General features: G+C 43.8%; 1 protein-coding gene across 1 annotated transcript in view; it reads right to left on the bottom strand.

Annotated features, from left to right (window-relative positions):
- The window catches only part of EFCAB6 (EF-hand calcium binding domain 6), a 226,274-nt gene that overhangs the window by 118,707 nt on the left and 89,497 nt on the right, over positions 1-18,070 (bottom strand). The window contains exons 12-13 of the mRNA XM_046010713.1: positions 5,196-5,306; positions 1,781-1,886 (exon numbers count right to left, since the gene is read on the bottom strand). Coding sequence (XP_045866669.1) covers positions 1,781-1,886; positions 5,196-5,306 — 217 coding nt within the window. The remainder of the gene's footprint in view (positions 1-1,780; positions 1,887-5,195; positions 5,307-18,070) is intronic.

Genomic DNA, 18,070 nt, shown 5'->3' with positions numbered 1-18,070 from the left:
CCTCTCTACAGCAGGAGAGAGACCTGCTTCCCACCACTGCCCACTGCACCCAAGCAGAAATGCCCTCTCCTGCCTCCATCTGGCTCTCTCCCTCTGCTCACCTCCTTCCAGGTCCCAGAATGTGCCCAAGACCAAGGTGCATGGTGGGGAGTGGGGGGGAGGGTTGGGAGTCCCACTCGGTGACAAAGTGCTCTGCGATTCTGGGGCAGCCGATGGTCACTGCTGTTCCGTGACCCTCCAGAGTGTGAGCTCATCATTGGCAGGGCCTTTGCATTACTCATGTACGTGTTCAGTCTAAGTGCCCACGGCCGGGCCCGGTGCGGACAGGCCCTCCATTCCTCACCTAAATGACGTGTTTGCTGATCAGTTCTGTCTGCGGAACAGTACATCAATGACTGTTAAATAGTCCAATATTTGGAGTGGTTATAGCCTGATTACAGTCCTCCATTAACGGAGATGAGATTTCACTACTTTTAATTAAATTACTTCAATATACCACAAGAGGTCCTGAGGTAGGTAAACACACAAAAGCCTTCATTTATCTCTAAGAGGAGGCCCAGCCCACACGCATGCGGGCAGCTCAGCCCAGGGCACCGTGGGCCTGTCCAGAGCAGCTGGTCTGCGCCCTGCCTCCAACACTCACTAGCAGGGAGCCTCAGGCTGGGGACTTACTACTTATGCTCCCTTTCCTTGGCAAATAAGGGCAAAATGAAAGGATCAAATGGAGATAATTAGAGCATCTACCTCGCAGAGGTGCCGAGAGGCTGAAGTGAGTGAAGACAAGGAAATCACCGCAGACAGTGCCCGGCACATCGTTAAGTGCATGATCGCATCGTTCATTCAGTAGAAGAGACCAAATCATACTGGTCTAAAGATGAATTAGAGCAGGTGGGCTAGCTGAGATGCCCCCCATAGAAAACAGAACCCCCAATCTGAGTCTACGCTATGCTTGGAAACCCTAGGCAATGGCGTTCTGGCTCAACAGAGGTGAGGAGTCGCCAGCACAGAGCAACCCTTGAACTTTTAAGGTCTACCTCCGGGCCACGTGACCTCCTCCCCAGAACACTGCCCTGTGGCTGCCCTACATGAAGGCTGCCGCTGAGGCCAGTCACCTCGTCTTTTATACGCAGTCCTACTTGAGTCTGAGGAAAGCAAGTCACTGGACCCCTCCAGAGTGACTAGATTCAGTTACTGAATGTACTTATTAGTAAATAACAAACGTGGGAATTGTCACACGTGCCAAAAGTATCCAAATGCTGCTTTCTAAAATAAACATTAAATCGGGACAGGAGCTAACCTTTAGAACAAGTTACAAATTCATGAATTAGCCTCTTCTCTGCAGGATAATTACACCAGACAAGAGGCTCTTTGGAACTAAGGAAATGTTACTGGGATGGGCTACACACTGTCACCACGAACTCACACAGTCTAGGCTGGGGTGGGGAAGGTCCAACAGGTAGGGATTACTCGTTAAACAGGGAACGATGGGCTGTCACTGCATCCTCGATGACCTTGCCGAGCTCTGTTCTCATCCCCTGACATCTCCCTCCCTGCGGTATAGCACATTCGTACGTCCTCTGATCCCCCCAAACACACCCAACTCCTGAGGTCTGGCCTTAACGCACTAAGCACTCAGAATAATTCCTAGCATATAATAGGAGCCCAAACGATGTTTGCTGGCTGGATATATGAATGAATATACAGGTTTTATTGGCCTTGTTCTGAGTGTTCGCATTCTGAGAAACTGGGGTTCCCCCAGAGAAGGGTTTCAAAATCTTACAGTGTTGCCCATCAGGAGTGCTTTCTTCAACGACGCACAGTGATCCTCGAGTCTAGACAACTTTGAGACCATGTCTTCCTTGCAAGATTGATTTCTAGAGGTGATGCTACAGAAGAATGAAGAGAAAAACAGAAAGAAGGTCACGTTCTTGTACTTTCTTCTTTCTTAATGCAAAAAACAAAAGCAACAACAAAAACCTGACAACTATCCTAAGGCTTTATTTGCAGATGACTCTTCTTCCTGAAAGTGTCATGAGGTTGTGCAGACCCGCCTGCTGCTCGGGTGGCGCGGTGCCTGACCAGGGAGAGGGTGTGAAAGCCATTAGCCTTGCTGTGCCATCACTCTCCTCTTCCCACGCCACCTAACTGTGGCCGGCTAACCGTGGCCGGCTAACCGTGGCCCGCTAACCGTGGCCGGCTAACCGTGGCCCACTAACCGTGGCCGGCTAACCGTAGCCAGCCATCTTGCCAGTCCCTAGCTTTGGTCTCAAAAGAGTCCAGACAGGGGTGCCAGGGTGGCTCAGTCCGTTGGGTGTCTGACTCTTGATTTCAGCTCAAGTCATGATCTCACTGTTATGAAATTGAGCCCTGCATGGAGCCTGCTTGGGATTCTCTCTTTCCCTCTAGCTCTGTCTCTCCCCTCCCCGCTCACTCTTGCGACCAGGAAAGAGAGCACAGTCACTGCTGAGACCATCACTTCTCTGTGTGTGTGGGCAGCATGCCAAGTCATGCTGACCCACATGATAACTGAGGACACACGCTTCCCGTGGTAAAGTAGGGAAATGTCGACCTTCACAAGCTCCCCTTCTCTGTTGACAATGGCCATGGCCACCTACATTATCGGACCCCTCTCCCTTTCTTGTTTCTTCCATCCATGCCCTGAGCACAGGGCCACCAGCCTGCACGTGGGCTCCTGAAGGCCTACGATCACCGTCCCTGGAGATCAAAGCCAACTTCACCCTGATCAGGAGAGGGCCGCAGGGTGCCGTGATACCCACCTACAGATGCCCTGGTCGGCCTCTGCTTTCAGTGTTCAGTGAGACAAGATGACATTCCCCACTAAATAAAGAAGGGTGGTGAATCAACTGAACGATTCTCACATTCAGTTGGGGATTTTATCGCTCCATCCACATGGCCATCCTGGCTCTTTCCAGTGGTACAAAAACATATAAACACACACACCTACTACCATCTCTAAGAGACACATACAGTAGCAGAATTCCTGAGTCTGAGTTGCTCATGTGACTCACTGGAGCCTGGTGTTTTTACAGATCACTGGCACGGGAAGGAATGGAAACTTCTGTGGTAATTATTACCTTCTACAGTACCACTGAGTACTTCTTTGTACTTCTTTGGGACATGTTGGGGGGGGGCTACTCTCTCACACACCATGGAATATTTAGTGGCACCCCTGGTCTCCACTCACTAGATATCAGGAGCACCCCCATCACAGCTGTGACAACCAAAAATGTCTCGTGAAATTGCTAAAGGTCTCCTGGTGGGGGGGGTGGTGGGAATTGCCCCCACTTGAGAATCACTGTTTCAAAGTAAATAAAACTCACATTTTAATTCTTCCCTATCTTTCAGATAAGAAAATCATTAAAAACAAACATTAAAAACAACATTAAAAACAACATTAAAAAAAAAACATTAAAAACAAAAAAAAAACATTAAAAACAAACAAACAAACCAGAAGTAACTTCACTTAAGAAATAAACTCAGAAAGTTGCATCCCAGGAATGGAGTGGGGGACGGAGGGGACAGGGAGGGAGCTCTAAATCCTAGAAGGCTGGTAACCAGGGAAGTTTACCAAATATTTGTAAATCCCTGAGACAGGAACAGGACCTGGTGAAATGAGAATTAGCCCTGTGGTATAGTTTGCTTTACAATAGTGCCTAGTGCTTTCGATGAACGTGCTGAGAGGATAAAGCCAGTATTTTTCATTAAGATTCACATAGGGCCATCAAGGCAGAATACACACTAACAACAACAAGACACTGCTTCGAGCAAAGGCCTAAACTCTAAAATGCCGTATTATTAAGTATTTTTTTACAGGTTGGCCCCCGTCACAGTTTATGTGATCATGAAATCTGAGGTTATAATAGACACTAGAATGAAAACAGAAATAACTCAAGGCAAATAACGCTCCCGACCCACGCTATCCACACCATGAAGAGAGGGGCTGGGGAGCAAGTGAACGTGGGTTGCTCCCTTCTATAGAACACTTAACCAAACATGCTCATACACAATTTTGCACTTACAGCTCAGTGTAACAGTAGCAGTGTTGATGTGCTTTATCTAGAACTTTATTCTAGATTCTTTATCTAGAATGGAGTTCGAGCTCCATTTCTGTCTCCGCTCGCTAAGCAGAAGATCTAGTTAAGATCCCGATAGTCTTATTTTTTTCGTCTAGAAACTTGAAATAATCATTATACTCACCTTATAGTTGAAGGCCATTTTAAATAAGAGTACTGTATGGGAAACAATTGATACGCTGCAAATCACTACAAAAAGTTCATAATTATACAATGAAGAAGAATTTGTCATTCAAAAAATGATAGAAAAAGTAATTCAGATATTCTCTAACATTTTATAGATTCTGATATGCATAACTAAAATTTAGCTCTTTTAAAAAAAATTTTATTATGTTCTGTTAGTCTCCATACAGTACACATCATTAGTTTTTGATGTCGTGTCCCATGATACATTGTTTGCCTACAATACCCAGTGCTCCATGCAATATATGCCCTCCTTAATACCCATCACTGGGCTAACCCATCCCCCCCAAACCCCCCCAAAACCCTCAGTTTGTTTTCCGGAGTCTCTCATGGTTTGTCTCCCCCTCTGATTCCGCCCCCCCTTCGTTTCTCCCTTCCTTCTCCTAATGTCCTCCCTGCTATTCCTTATGTTCCACATATAAGTGAAACCACATGATAATTGTAGTTCTCTGCTGGACTTAGCATAATCCCCTCCAGTCCCTTTCTGATGCCTGAGTCATATTCCATTGTATATATGGACCACATCTTCTTTGTCCATTCCTCTGTTGAATGGCATCTCGGCTCCTTCCACAGTTTGGCGATTGTGGCCATTGCGGCTATGAACACTGGGGTGCATGTGCCCCTTCTTTTCACTACATCTGTATCTTTGGGGGTAAATACCCAGTAGTGCAATTGCTAGGTCATAGGGAAGCTCTATTTTTAACTTTTTGAGGACCCTCCATACTGTTTTCCAAAGTGGCTGCACCAACTTGCATTCCCACCAACAGTGTAAGAGGGATCCCCTTTCCCCACATCCTCTCCAACATTTGTTGTTTCCTGCCTTGTTAATTTTTGCCATTCTAACTGGTGTAATGTGGTATCTCAGTGTGCTTTCAAATTTTAGTTATTTTATTTTTATTATTATTTTTTTTTACGTACCTATTTCTGTTTGTCAGGGGAACTGTACTGTTGACTTCCGTCCACTGGGACTCATAAAGGGATGTTAGAAATTGTTTCCAATTGATTTTGCTGGTGGTTTTAAGTCCAAACCTGGATTAAAAAAAATAAAAATATTATTTTAAACATTTTTTTCTATAATGCTGCATGGATTGGATGTTTAATATTGAATTGAAGATGGCAGCAATGAATTTTTATGGAGTTTCAAATCTGAGGTAAACAAAACAATTTAGTAAAATTATACTACAAATTGACTTTCAGAAAGCAAGGAAAATCAAGCTGATTCTATATCTCCATGTCTCTGCTTCCCCTTAGCAGGAGCATACATTGAAGGAAGAAACAAGGGATTTGATTAAAATTCTCATGTCCATGAACTAACTCTTTCAAAGCCACTATTTGGAGAGCTCAGTCACTGTGGGAGGCAGAATAAGACCTGGAAGGCGTCCACCTCCTAATCCCTGGGATCTGTGAGTATGACCTCAGAGGGCAAAAAGGGACTCCGTGGATGTGATTAAGGGTGTGGACCCAGACATGGGAGGGCACCCAGCTTAACCAGGTGGGCCAATCTAATCACAGGAGTTCTTAAAATTGGAGCATTTCTCCCAGCTGCAGCCAGAAAAAGATGTGAAGACAGGAGATACGAGGACGGGAGATGCAACGGCAGGAGAAGGGCCAAAGCAGAGACAGCAGATGGAGGAAAGACCACGTGCCCAGGAACGCAGGTGCCTCCAGAAGCTGGAAAAGGCAAGAAACAAACTCCCCATCTCTCCTCTAGGCTTGTGGCACTTTGTTATGGTAGCAGTTGAAAACTAGGACAGATTTTAAATCTCAGCAAGAATAAGTCAGTGGGAAATTATTCAAAAGCAAACTGGCAACATTACTGTAGCCCCCTGGCTCGGGGCGCAGGGATTTTGGCATAACAAGATGGCAGCGGAAACAACCCGATGGGAGCTTGGAAAGACCAGAGTTCAGCTCCCTGCTCCTTCACTCCTTACCCTTGTCAGACAAGTTGCTCACTCTTCTGATTCTCTATTTTTCTCATCTATAAAATGAGAATAATATCATCTACTGGGAGGATTGCTCTGAGGATGAAAGCTACTAGATCAAAGATCCCCTCCCGCAGTCCTGGTCACCAGCAAGTGTTCAACCATATTCCCTTCCCCCCTGTCCATGTGACTCGCCCACTAAGCGTCATCCAAGCTTCCATAACAGGGTGGCAAAAAGAATTTGGGCTGAGATCCGAAAACAACAGTTATGAGATGCCAAAGTGGGAGACACCACAAGACAGATTACCCTGTTGGGATGGCTAAAGTTAGTGGCTGTAAGGCATCTGGTCTGTGTGGATCAGATGTGGGCCACGTGAGAAACTGCAAGTGCGCGCGTGTACACACACACATACACACGGGGTCATCTGGCCATACTGGCCCTTCAACTCTTCTGAAGGCTTATGCTTTTCCATGTCCTAGGTCCCTCACGTTTGCTGATTCCTTTGTCAACTGCCACACTCCCTACCAGTCTTCCCAGGCTTTAGTGAATTCTGCGCCACTTTCAAGTTCAACTTTTCCATGACTTTCTCAAGGAAGCCTTCTTTGATTTCCATAACCAGGGCCCTTTGCCCTATTAGCCTGTCTCAAAGCACTATGCCTCCTTCCTGTGTAGCATTTATCACTAAGGATTAATATTATTAGTATTTAATACTTGTACAGCTCCTTGATCATGATTGTGATTATAGCACCTAACAATTAATAAATGGTTATTACTTCTACTTCTGCTCTTAGCACCATGTATGTGTTCATGAGAAAGAGAGACATTGATTGACTGATTGATTTTCATTAGCTATGCATGGCAACATCAATAAGTACACTGTGATAGTGGTCTAACGCCCAGCTGTTTACATACAAAACAAAGTTTCATCATTTGTTCCCAGCCTGCCTTCCCCACCTTGCCCATGATTTTGATAGTCTGTCAATACTATCTATTTTTACCATAAATTTCAGCAAGTCAGAAATTAATTTTTATGGTGGAAACACTGTGCCTACCGTTAAAAGCAGAATCAGCTTCATATATTATGCTTAGGAAATTACCTTACTCTCTTGGCAAAAAAGAATCAAATTAGATCTTCACTCCATACATTATACTAAAATAAATTCAAAAATAGAGGAAGGAGTGAAATGTAAACACTAGGACCACTAAAAAAGGAAAATCCAGGCATATATTCACCTGGTATTGGAATAAGAATGGGTTTTTAAGCAATATTTAAGAAGAGGTTCACAAACCCCCTAGTTAACAACATCAACATAAAAAATTTCCATATACCAGAAATACTGAAACAACAATATAAGAGCTAAACAACAGACTTGCAAAGTTATCTATCATAAATATGCATAACAAATTGCTAATTTTCTTAACACATTAAGTGCTTGTACAAATTAATATAAGGAAAACTAAGACTTGATTTCTTCTTCCAGTGATAGCTCAGTAAGATCCTAGTAGACCAGTTCCCCTGCCAAGAATCACAATAAGCGCTGGGTGTAATACCAAAGGCAACTACAGAGTGAACAGAAGTGGGCACATTCTGGAAGGGAATCCACACAGAGAGTAGAGAAGCTGTGAGTATTTTCAAGGCTTTCAGCCTGGGGCTAGGCACTGCAGCACAAGGGGTGGCAAGGACATCAGTTAAAAAAGAAAGAAAGAAAGAAAGAAAGAAAGAAAGAAAGAAAGAAAGAAAGAAAGGTATGTCCTGGAAGACTAGAAGACCAAACCCAGGTGAGCCATAACCCTGGAGAGAAAGAGGAAATCCTAGAAGAGAAGAAACGAGAGAGGGATCCCCAAATTCTGTCCTACCACATTTCTGACTGGCTCTGAACCTACTCAGTATTGCTTAGCCAAACACAAAAGATCTGAACTAAGATCAGAGCTGCCACCCACGAACAAAATTTGCAGTTTGAGTCCAACCAAGATAACTGCATTCATCGAAAAAATAACAACAAAATTTAGTCTTCACAATTTAATATTCAAAATGTTGAGCACATACACGCTCTCTCTCTCAAATAAATAAGTCTTAAAAAATAAAAATGATAAAATAAAAGATAAAATAAAATTATAGAACGTATTTTACAAAACGGGAAAATGGAATATTACTAGGGAGAAAAGTCTGACATACATACAATTAGAATCACATAGGGAGAGGAGAGAATGAATGGGGCAGAAAAGAGTATCAGAAGACAGAAAGGTCAAAATTTCTCCAAATTTGATTAAAGATATCCATTTACAGATTGAAGATGTTCAATAAAAATCAAGTAGAATACGCATGAAAAAGGCCATGTCAAGGCTCATTACACAGTCAGATTCAAGGAGTAAATCTTGAATGCAACAAAAGAAAAATTACTCGTCACATGTAGGAGGGCAACAATTTAACAGATGACTTCTCATCCAAAACCATGGAAGCCAAAGAAAGTGGAACAACATCATGAAGTACAAAAAGAAGTCACCCAAGAATTTTCCAGCTAAGAAAATATCCTTTAAAAATGAAGGATAAATGAAGACATTTCTAAATAAAAGAAGTCTAAGGGAATCCATCTTTAGAAGGAAGTTTTTTCAGGCTGAAGGGAAATGATAGTAGATGGAGACCTCAACTCCTCAGAAAAGAAAGAATAAAGTATTAGAAATGGTAAATATTTGAAAAAATACAAAGACTACTTTTTTCCCTTGCTTTTTCTCTTCTTAATTTATTCATAGTTATATGAGGAAAATAATAACATTGTTTTGTGAAGTTTATTACATAGGTAAGTATAACACATATTATACCTACAGTATAAAGGAACAGGGGGCAGAATGTAGATTCATATTGCTTACATAGGTTCTACATTTTTTTTAAGATTTTATTTATTTGACAGAGTGAGAGAGATCACAAGTAGGCAGAGCATCAGGCAGAGAGAGAGAGAGGGGAAAGCAGGCTCCCCCCTGAGCAGAGAGCCTGATACGGTGCTCGATCCCAGGACCCTGAGATCATGACCTGAGGCAAAGACAGAGGCTTAATCCACTGAGCCACCCAGGTGCCCCTAGGTTCTACATCTTATGTGAAGAGGTACAGCATTAATTGTATACAGGCTGGGAGTTGTAAAGATGTATACTATAATCCCGAGGAAAATTATACAAAGAAGTATAGCTTAAAAGACCATAAGAAAATTAAAACTCAGTTCTAAAAAAAAAACTTCAATTATCTGAAAAGCAGAAAAAGAGCAAACAAAGCAAAAAGAAAAAACAGGAGACTCAAATCCAAATATATCAGTAATTACTTTGAATATTAATGGACTAAACACTTTGGATTAATGGACTAAACACAACTGGATTTTTTTTTTAAAGATTTTTTTTTTTTAATTTATTTGACAGAGAGAGATCACAAGTAGATAGAAAGGCAGGCAGAGAGAGAGAGAGAGAGAGGGAAGCAGGCTCCCTGCTGAGCAGAGAGCCCTATGCGGGACTCGATCCCAGGACCCTGGGATCATGACCTGAGCCAAAGGCAGCGGCTTAACCCACTGAGCCACCCAGGCGCCCCACAACTGGATTTTTTAAAAAAGATCCAGATTTATGGTTTCACAAAAAAGGCACATTTGCTGTTTGTTTTTGAGAGAGGGAGAGTGAGAGAGAACATGTGCAAGCAGTAGTAGGGAAAGGGCCAGAGGGAGGGGGAGAGAAAAAATGTTGATCAGGATCCACACTCAGTAGAGATCATGACCTGAACCCAAGTCAAGAGTCAGACACTTAGCCAACTGAGCCACCCAGGCACCCCAAAATGCACATTTACTCTAAAGACAGAGAAAGGTTGAAAATAAAATGACACTATCTTAAGCCACATGATCAAGGTCAACCTCAGTGGTGACAAGTCACACTGATACTATGCACCCTTGGTATGATGTGACAAGAATTATACTTTACCTCTGTGTTGTTCCAAAAACACATTGCCCCAATCCAATCAGTCAAAACCCTGTTGAGAGACACTCTATAAAATATCTCACCAATTGGGGCGCCTGGGTAGCTCAGTGGTTTAAGCCTCTGCCTTCGGCTCAGGTCATGATCCCAGGGTCCTGGGATCGAGTCCCGCATCAGGCTCTCTGCTCGGCAGGGAGCCTGCTTCCTCCTCTCTCTCTCTGCTTGCCTCTCTGCCTACTTGTGATCTCTCTCTGTCAAATAAATAAATAAAATCTTTAAAAAAAAAATCTCACCAATAATCCTTAAAACTGGCAAGGTCATGAAAAAAACAAGGGAAGTCTGAGAAAGTGTCAGAACCAAAAGGAGCTTAAGGACACATGATTGCTAAATATAATGTAAATTAAACATCTAAATAAGTGGGAAGGTATACCATGCTCATGGAACAGAAAACTGAATATGGTTAAAGTGGCAATTCTCCCTACTGTATTCACAATCAAATTCCTAACAGGCTTTTTTTTTTTTTTTTAAACACTGAGAAACTGATTCTAAAATGTAGAGAAAGGTAAAGACTCTAGAAGAGCCAAACAATTTTGAAAGAGAAGAACAAGTCTGGAGGACTTGCACAACCTAATTTCAAGACTTAACGATCTAGCTACAGTAATCAAGACAGTGTGGTATTGATGTGAGAATAAACCTATAGATTAATAGAAGGGACTTGAGTCCAGAAACCTATTCACATTTATACAGTCAACTGATTTTCAACAAAGGTGCAAAGTAGTTCATCAGAGAAATGACAGTTTTTTGAACAAATGATGCTGGAACAACTGGGTATCTAGACAGAAAGAGAGTGAATCTCCACCCTTACCTCACACCATACACAAAAATTGACTATAAATGGATCTCCCGTAAAAATTACCCATAACAAATTTTTAAGTAGAGAAAACATATTTCATCAAAATTAGAAACTTTTATATTTCAAAATACAGTTATGAAAAGAGAAAAGCAAGTCACACTGAGAGTAAATATGTGAAAATATGTAGCTAATGAAGAACTCATATCTAGGATATATAAAGAACTTTTGCAAATCAATAATATGGAAATGAACAATCCAGTAAAATGGACAAAAGATCTGTACATATACTTTTTAAAAGAATAGACATGAATGGTCAATAATCACATGAAAATAGGCTCAACATCGTTAGTCATCAGGAAAATGCAAATTAAAGCAAAATGAAATACCTCTACGCACTACTAGAATGGGTAAAATTAAGAACTGTGGCAATACCAAGCATTAAGGAGAGTGTAAAGCATCTGGAATTCTCGCATGTTATTGATGGAACCACAAAAACAGCAGTTACTTCGGAAAGCAGTTTGACGGTGTCTCATAAACGTAAGCATACACTCAAACCTACACTCCAGCAATTTTATTATTAGGTATTCACCCACGAGAAATAGAAACATGTCTATACCCCAAGAATTGTACGTACATGTTTATAAAGTATTTTCCATAATGACCTCAAACTGAAAACAACCCAAATGTCTGTCAACTGGTGAATGGATTAGCAAATTGTGGTAAACAAATATGGTGGAGCACACCTTGGCCATTAGAAATGTAGGGGCTCCTGGGTGGCTCAGCGGATTAAGCCTCTGCCTTTGGCTCAGGTCATGATCTCAGGGTCCTGGGATCAAGCCCCGCATCGAGCTCTCTGCTCAGCGGGGAGCCTGCTTCCCCCCTCTCTCTCTGCCTGCCTCTCTGCTTCCTTGTGATCTCTCTCTGTGTGTCGAATAAATAAATAACATCTTAAAAAAAAAAAGAAATGTTGGGATACGCAACAGGATGGATGCATGTTAAAAATATGATTAAATGAGGAAAGTAGTCCAACACAAAAGGGCACATCCTGTATGATTCCATTTATGACAAAGCCTAGAAAAGCCAAAACCATAGTGACAATGATCAGTGGTTGCTGGAGCTGAGGGTCGGAGAAGGGAGGGGTTGGTTACAAAGAGCCGAGGTAGAATTATAGGATCATGATAGTATTCTACATACTGACTACGGCAGGGGTTAGATAAAGAGATACAACTGCTAAATTCATTAAACTGTGACCTTGAGAATGAATTTCATTTTAGTAACTTTTACTGGAGTTAAACATTTTTTTTAAAGATTTTACTTATTTATTTGATAGAGATCACAAGTAGGCAGAGAGGCAGGCAGAGAAAGAGAGGGGAAGCAGGCTCTCCGCTGAGCAGAGAGCCCGATGCGGGGCTCGATCCCAAGACCCTGGGATCATGACCTGAGCCGAAGGCAGAGGCTTTAACCCACTGAGCCACCCAGGCGCCCCTGGAGTAAAACATTTTTAAAACATAGAAGAACGTCAAAGGTCCACACAGATGAATAATTATTCACAGAGAAAGTACCTAAAACTTTTAAACATGAAAAACTTGTGCAAGTCAATAGCAACCAACGACCTGAAATCAAAAAACGGTGAGCCAGTCTGCTTCTACCGGTCATTTTCGCAAGGATCTAGAAGCAGCAATGTGGAATGCCGGCAACAAGGCTCTCGCCAGCCGCCCTCATAAGAATAAATTAACACCTTCTGGAAATGCATTTGAGCAATACGTAACGGAAACCTTAGACATGTTCAAACTTTGGACTCAAGGGTTAACAAAACATGTTGTAGCCATTAAAAATTCCCTTCAAAGGCTTTCCAAGGACATACAAAAATGCTCCTGGTACTAATACTGTGTCATAGGACCTCAACAATGTTAAGTGTGCATGTAGTCTGTGTACGTGTGCACACAAAGAAATTCTGGAAGGAAATATACTAAAATATCAGTAGCGGTTATCTCTGGCTATTACAGTAATGGGTAATTTGTTTTTTCTTCATGGTTCCCCTATTTTCCAGTTTGAGCTTGAACAGCCTTTATAATCAACATGTATAAACACTGAATGAAACAGTTTTTGAAAAATCAGTGCCAATTTTGCTAGAAATCACACGTCTAACCATTATCCAAAGGTCACAAAGTTACAGTTGAGACTTTTAGTCTTAAAAATGTCCCAGGGGCGCTCGCTTGCGCTCCCTCTCTCTGCCTCAGGCAGCTCTCTCTCTCTGGATTCTGATGCTGGAGCCCCGAAGTTTTCCCATCCTCCTCTCCCATCCTGTGAATCCAGGTAGAGACTTACAGCAGCACCTGGCTCCATCCATGGAGTAGGGAAAAGAAAAACACAGATTTGTTACAGTCTGGATTCCACTCAACAAGTGGGTATTGTCCGAGGAGGCAGCAAAGAGAAACAGGGTGGAGGGACTAATCCCATTAGCCAGAGGAACCAAGAAGGGTCAGCCAGAAGGAGAGACTCATCAGAACTGCAAGGATGGGCAGACCTGTGATGGGGGGCGGGGAGCGGGGGAAGGCAACAGAAAGAGACAAAGGAGGATGTAACAAGTGTGGGAAATGAACCACCGCACTGGCTGACTCCTCCCTCCGCCCAGTCGCTGATGCTAACAACCCCCATCTCTCATTTCTCTTCTCTATCCATATGCTGTCTCTTGGCAACCTCCTCTATTCTCTGGCTTGAGAGACCATCTAGACTGATCTGTACAAAGCCGATACCCATATTTCTTTCTCTAGACTGGACTTCTTTTTCTGAGCCTCCCATAGCCTATTCAACATCAGCAGTCGGATTTCTAACAGGGATCTCAAACTTAACACGTCCAGTATTAAACTCTGGACTTCTGCTCCCTGTTTTCCTTCCTCCCGTCTTCAACTATACCAAGTTCCCACTTCCACGAAGGCTTCTGCATGTTGGCCTGGATGCTCTTTCACAGGAAATACAACGTGACTGGTGCACTCTAAACTTGTGCAACACAGCAGACTTCGTTTCTGCATGCCTCATGCTTTCGTGAAGGTCTCATCTTAAATGCCATCTCCCCCAAGATGTCTTCCCTGATTGCCTTATCTGGGATAGATTTGCCCCATGCATCATGATCTAGAGCTGGTTTATTGGCTTCTGAGTTAATAATATGTGTTGGTAAGAAACAGCACATTCAGGATTTTTAGCATCCTCTTCCTCAAGCCCACTGACACTGCATTTCTAAGGACCTCTGAAGGGAGATTATGAGGCCCCAAGAGAGGCCACAGAGGGAACAGTAGATATAGGGTCGAGATTTGCAGCTCACCGAAGAGAAACAGGCTTCGAGGCAAATGGACCAAGATAATAAAACTCCACCAGAAAGCCAAATAAATTCTGGATGAGGGAGGGTAGGTGTTGGCTTCAGCAAAGTGCATGAGATACAGGCTCGAGCTGTCTTCTGTATGAAAGGACACGATAGCCAGGGGCTTGCCAAGTTCCAGTCCATACCACTGCTGCCTGTGTCCTGGACAAGTGCCCCCACGGTAGCCAAGGTATGGACATGCGCTAACGCTTGCTGTAAGCTGCCCCTTCCTCTCTTCAAAGATAAGGGCATGCAAGTAACTGAAGGTGGCGTTAACTTGGGGACAATCGCTGTACTTTGCTAGAAAACAAAATAACTTGCTTATTTTAATTTTATTTGTAGTAAATAACACATCACTTGTAACACGTTCCATCACCCCATTCCAGCATGCCATGAGACAGGAATTCAGAACTGCATGTCCCAGAGAGAGGCAGAGAGGGCCTGAAGTGGTCTGCTGGCCAGGGGAGCACAGAGATGAGCTATGCACATCGCTCCTATGACCACCTAGGGCAGCGTCATTCTGAAAACAAAATAAGTTTGCAAAATCCCACATATTCCCCTCATGGATATTCATGATGTCAAGTAAACATATTAACAGCCATGAGATGTCCTCATAGTTAGGAGTTGGGAAACTTCCTTCTATAGCTACACCTTGGGAGAACTCACCACCACGAGCTAGGACATAATCAGGGTGTTTCAGCCCACGAGGGTTTCTGGCACTAGCTAACCGAACACAGGGTCCTTAGGAAAGACCAAGGTTCTGCCTGATATTTACAGAATACACTGAAAATTCTAGGTCTGATGGGCAGAAGACTGACTTGGTCGTCAACGTGGGAGTTCATGACCTGTTGCCCAGGTCACAGACCAAAACGAATTCACAGACCCAAAGCCCCTTACTTAAGGGAGAATCTGCATACCTTTGAGGAACAACCCTATAATATAACCATTTGCGTATACAGAGAATCTTCCCTCAAACCTTGCCAAGAAGATCCTTCAGCCATTTACCAAAAAGACCATGTATGAAGGGAAAGAAAATACCTAGACCACGCAGGGTTATTAGATAGTGACTCTGAACTAACGATAATCCATGGGGAGCCCAACTGCCAGCATGGTCTGCCGGGTCACGGTGCAGGCTTATGGAGGAGAGAAGCAGCCCAAGTCCATGTTGTAGAGGGCCAGGTAGGCTTACAGGCTCATCCTGTTCTTACTTGTCCAGGCTCAGAATACATGATGGAAACAGTCATTATTAGTCACTGCAGAACCCTCATATTTGTCCTTTGATCTATGAAATAAGGGGTTATGATGATAGGAAGGACCAAGTGGAAAACCCAGCGCTTAGCAAAGGGTTTAAAAATCTTACCACTTCCCTGCAGCGCATCACAGAATAAAAGACGAGGGCAAGAGGCTGACTTCTACCATACTCCGTCTGAATCACCGTTTCCCGATGCAAAAGCTACTTGGATATTTGAAAATGACTGGATTATTGTAAATTTAATCAAGCAATGATGCCAGTCACACATGCAAATCAACACAGCCCCTGGCATCTGGTATGTAGCTATAGACGTATCCAATGCTAATGTTTCAATCTCCTTTTCAAGTCTCCCTTTACACAGCCGAGAGATCTGTTCACCTCCAAATCTTATCTCAAGGCTATGTCAAATCACCTGCTTCCTGCCACGTTATAATGTTAGGGAACTCTGATCAAGGCCCAGAGAGTCCTACAGATATTGGCCAAGGAGCTGTGTTATGGTTTTTTTTTTTTTTTTTAAAGTGATTGATTTCTTTATTTAGAGTGAGCAAGCAGGGAGGAGGGGCGAGGGAGAGGAAGAGAGAGAATCTTAAGCAGATTCTGCTCTGAGTGCACGGCTCAACAGGGGCCTTGATTTCATGACCCCGAGATCATGACCTGAGCCGAAATCAAGGGTTGGGTGTACGACAGACGGAGCCTCCCAGGTACCCCACCACGTGGCCATGGATTGTTCTGGTATGGCTACAACCATACCAGGCACTGGCCCACAACATGATGATATTATATTAACTGCATCTACTAAGAATGAAATAACAAATATCCCAGGGGCCTCAGAAAAGGCAGAGAAGATAAACCCCATGGAATTTCGAGGTCTTCCAGTCTGGTCAAGTTACTAGGGATCCAGAGGTCTAAGGCATGCTAGCATAGTCCCTCCAAAGTGAAAAACCAAATGAATTAGCCTTTTGCCACCCATTGCAAGAAAAGATTCGTATGCTTGAAGGGTGTCTCTGGATTTTGGAGATAGTTTTGTCCTGCTGTTCTGCTGTTTTGGATAACCCAGCAGTTCTGAGTGGGGCATTGAGTAAGAAACAATTTGCAAGGCTCGAGCTGTAGCGTAAATTGTTGCCTCATCACAGAAAAGCACGGCTTCTGAAGGTCTTTATGTCCTATGTAAGTCCCACTGGGGGGGGGGGGCAGCCACATGGATTATCAGGAGGAAAGCTGACCTGCCCTGAAGGTCCTGGTCAGTCACTTTGCCCAGGCAACGTGGTGCTTGGTCATGGGCTTCCATATGAAAGTGGTCACAGAGGTTGCTGTGCATTGTGGTCAGCAATGGACGCTGTGCATTGGTTTGAAAACAGGGACTTCTCATCGCTAAAGATGAGCGAGCTGTTGCCCACCTAAGTCCCAATGGCAGAGGCCAACCCTGAGCCCTTTTACGGCCCCTTTCCCTACGTGGGCTTCCTAGTCACCTGGCAAAGATTCCACTGGACCCCTTTCCACATGGAGGGAGCAGGGATCTGTCTCGATGCATATTCCAGACACAAATTTGCCTCGCCTGCCTGACACGCTTCTATCACTTCTCATCATCTGTGGACCTCCAGGAGGCTTTATGCGCCACTGAGATGTCCTGTCATCACAGAAGTAAACTGAGGGACTCATCCGATGGTGGTGACGGTGTGGCAATAAGCCCAGGTCCACAGAACATGCTGGTCTTGCCACATATCCCATCACCAGAACAGACTTGATAAAATGCTTGGTAGCTTGCTGATGACTCATCTACATTCAGCTGAGAGGAAATCCCCAAGGCTTAGGGACCTGTTCTACTGGACGCACCGTGCCTTGAGCCAGTAGAGGCAGCCCAATAAAGAGATGACCATCGAGCACTGAGATCCTGTGAAAAGAAGGTTGGGTGCCCCAGGGGACTGGAAGGCAAGAGGAGAGAAGGTGGGCTAATTACTCCCCCGGCCCCCTCCCTGCCACGTGGCCATGGCCATGTTCTTAAACCTTAACTGCTCTCCAGGGACCTCCTCTTTAGCTACCTGCCTTGCTCCTTTCAGTAAGTGCTACCTCTCCTATCCCTTCAGGCCTAGGAGAGAGAAAGGCTTCCCCATCTACTGATTTCATTTAATCTTGCCCTCATGTGAGTAAAGCGTCCTTTAATAAACTCGTGTCCATCTGATTTCTGCCTGGACCCTGACCACCGTATGTCGGAGGTTAAGACCACCATGGTAGAGTACAGAACAGCTCCCTTACCCCCCAAAAGCTCCCTTGCGCACCACCCCCCGGAGTCACACCCTCCTCTGCCCTAGTCTTGGCAATTACTGATCTCTCTTCCATTCCTATTGTTTTGCCTTTTCCAGAATGTCACACAGATGGAAGAGATCCTAGACGTGTGGGTTAAAGAGGTTTGGACAGGGGTGCCTGGGTGGCTCAGTGGGTTAAAGCCTCTGCCTTCAGCTCAG

The sequence above is a fragment of the Meles meles genome, chromosome 7 (assembly GCF_922984935.1).
Source record: "Meles meles chromosome 7, mMelMel3.1 paternal haplotype, whole genome shotgun sequence".
NCBI lineage: Eukaryota > Metazoa > Chordata > Mammalia > Carnivora > Mustelidae > Meles > Meles meles.
This window is presented reverse-complemented; position numbering and strand designations above follow the sequence as displayed.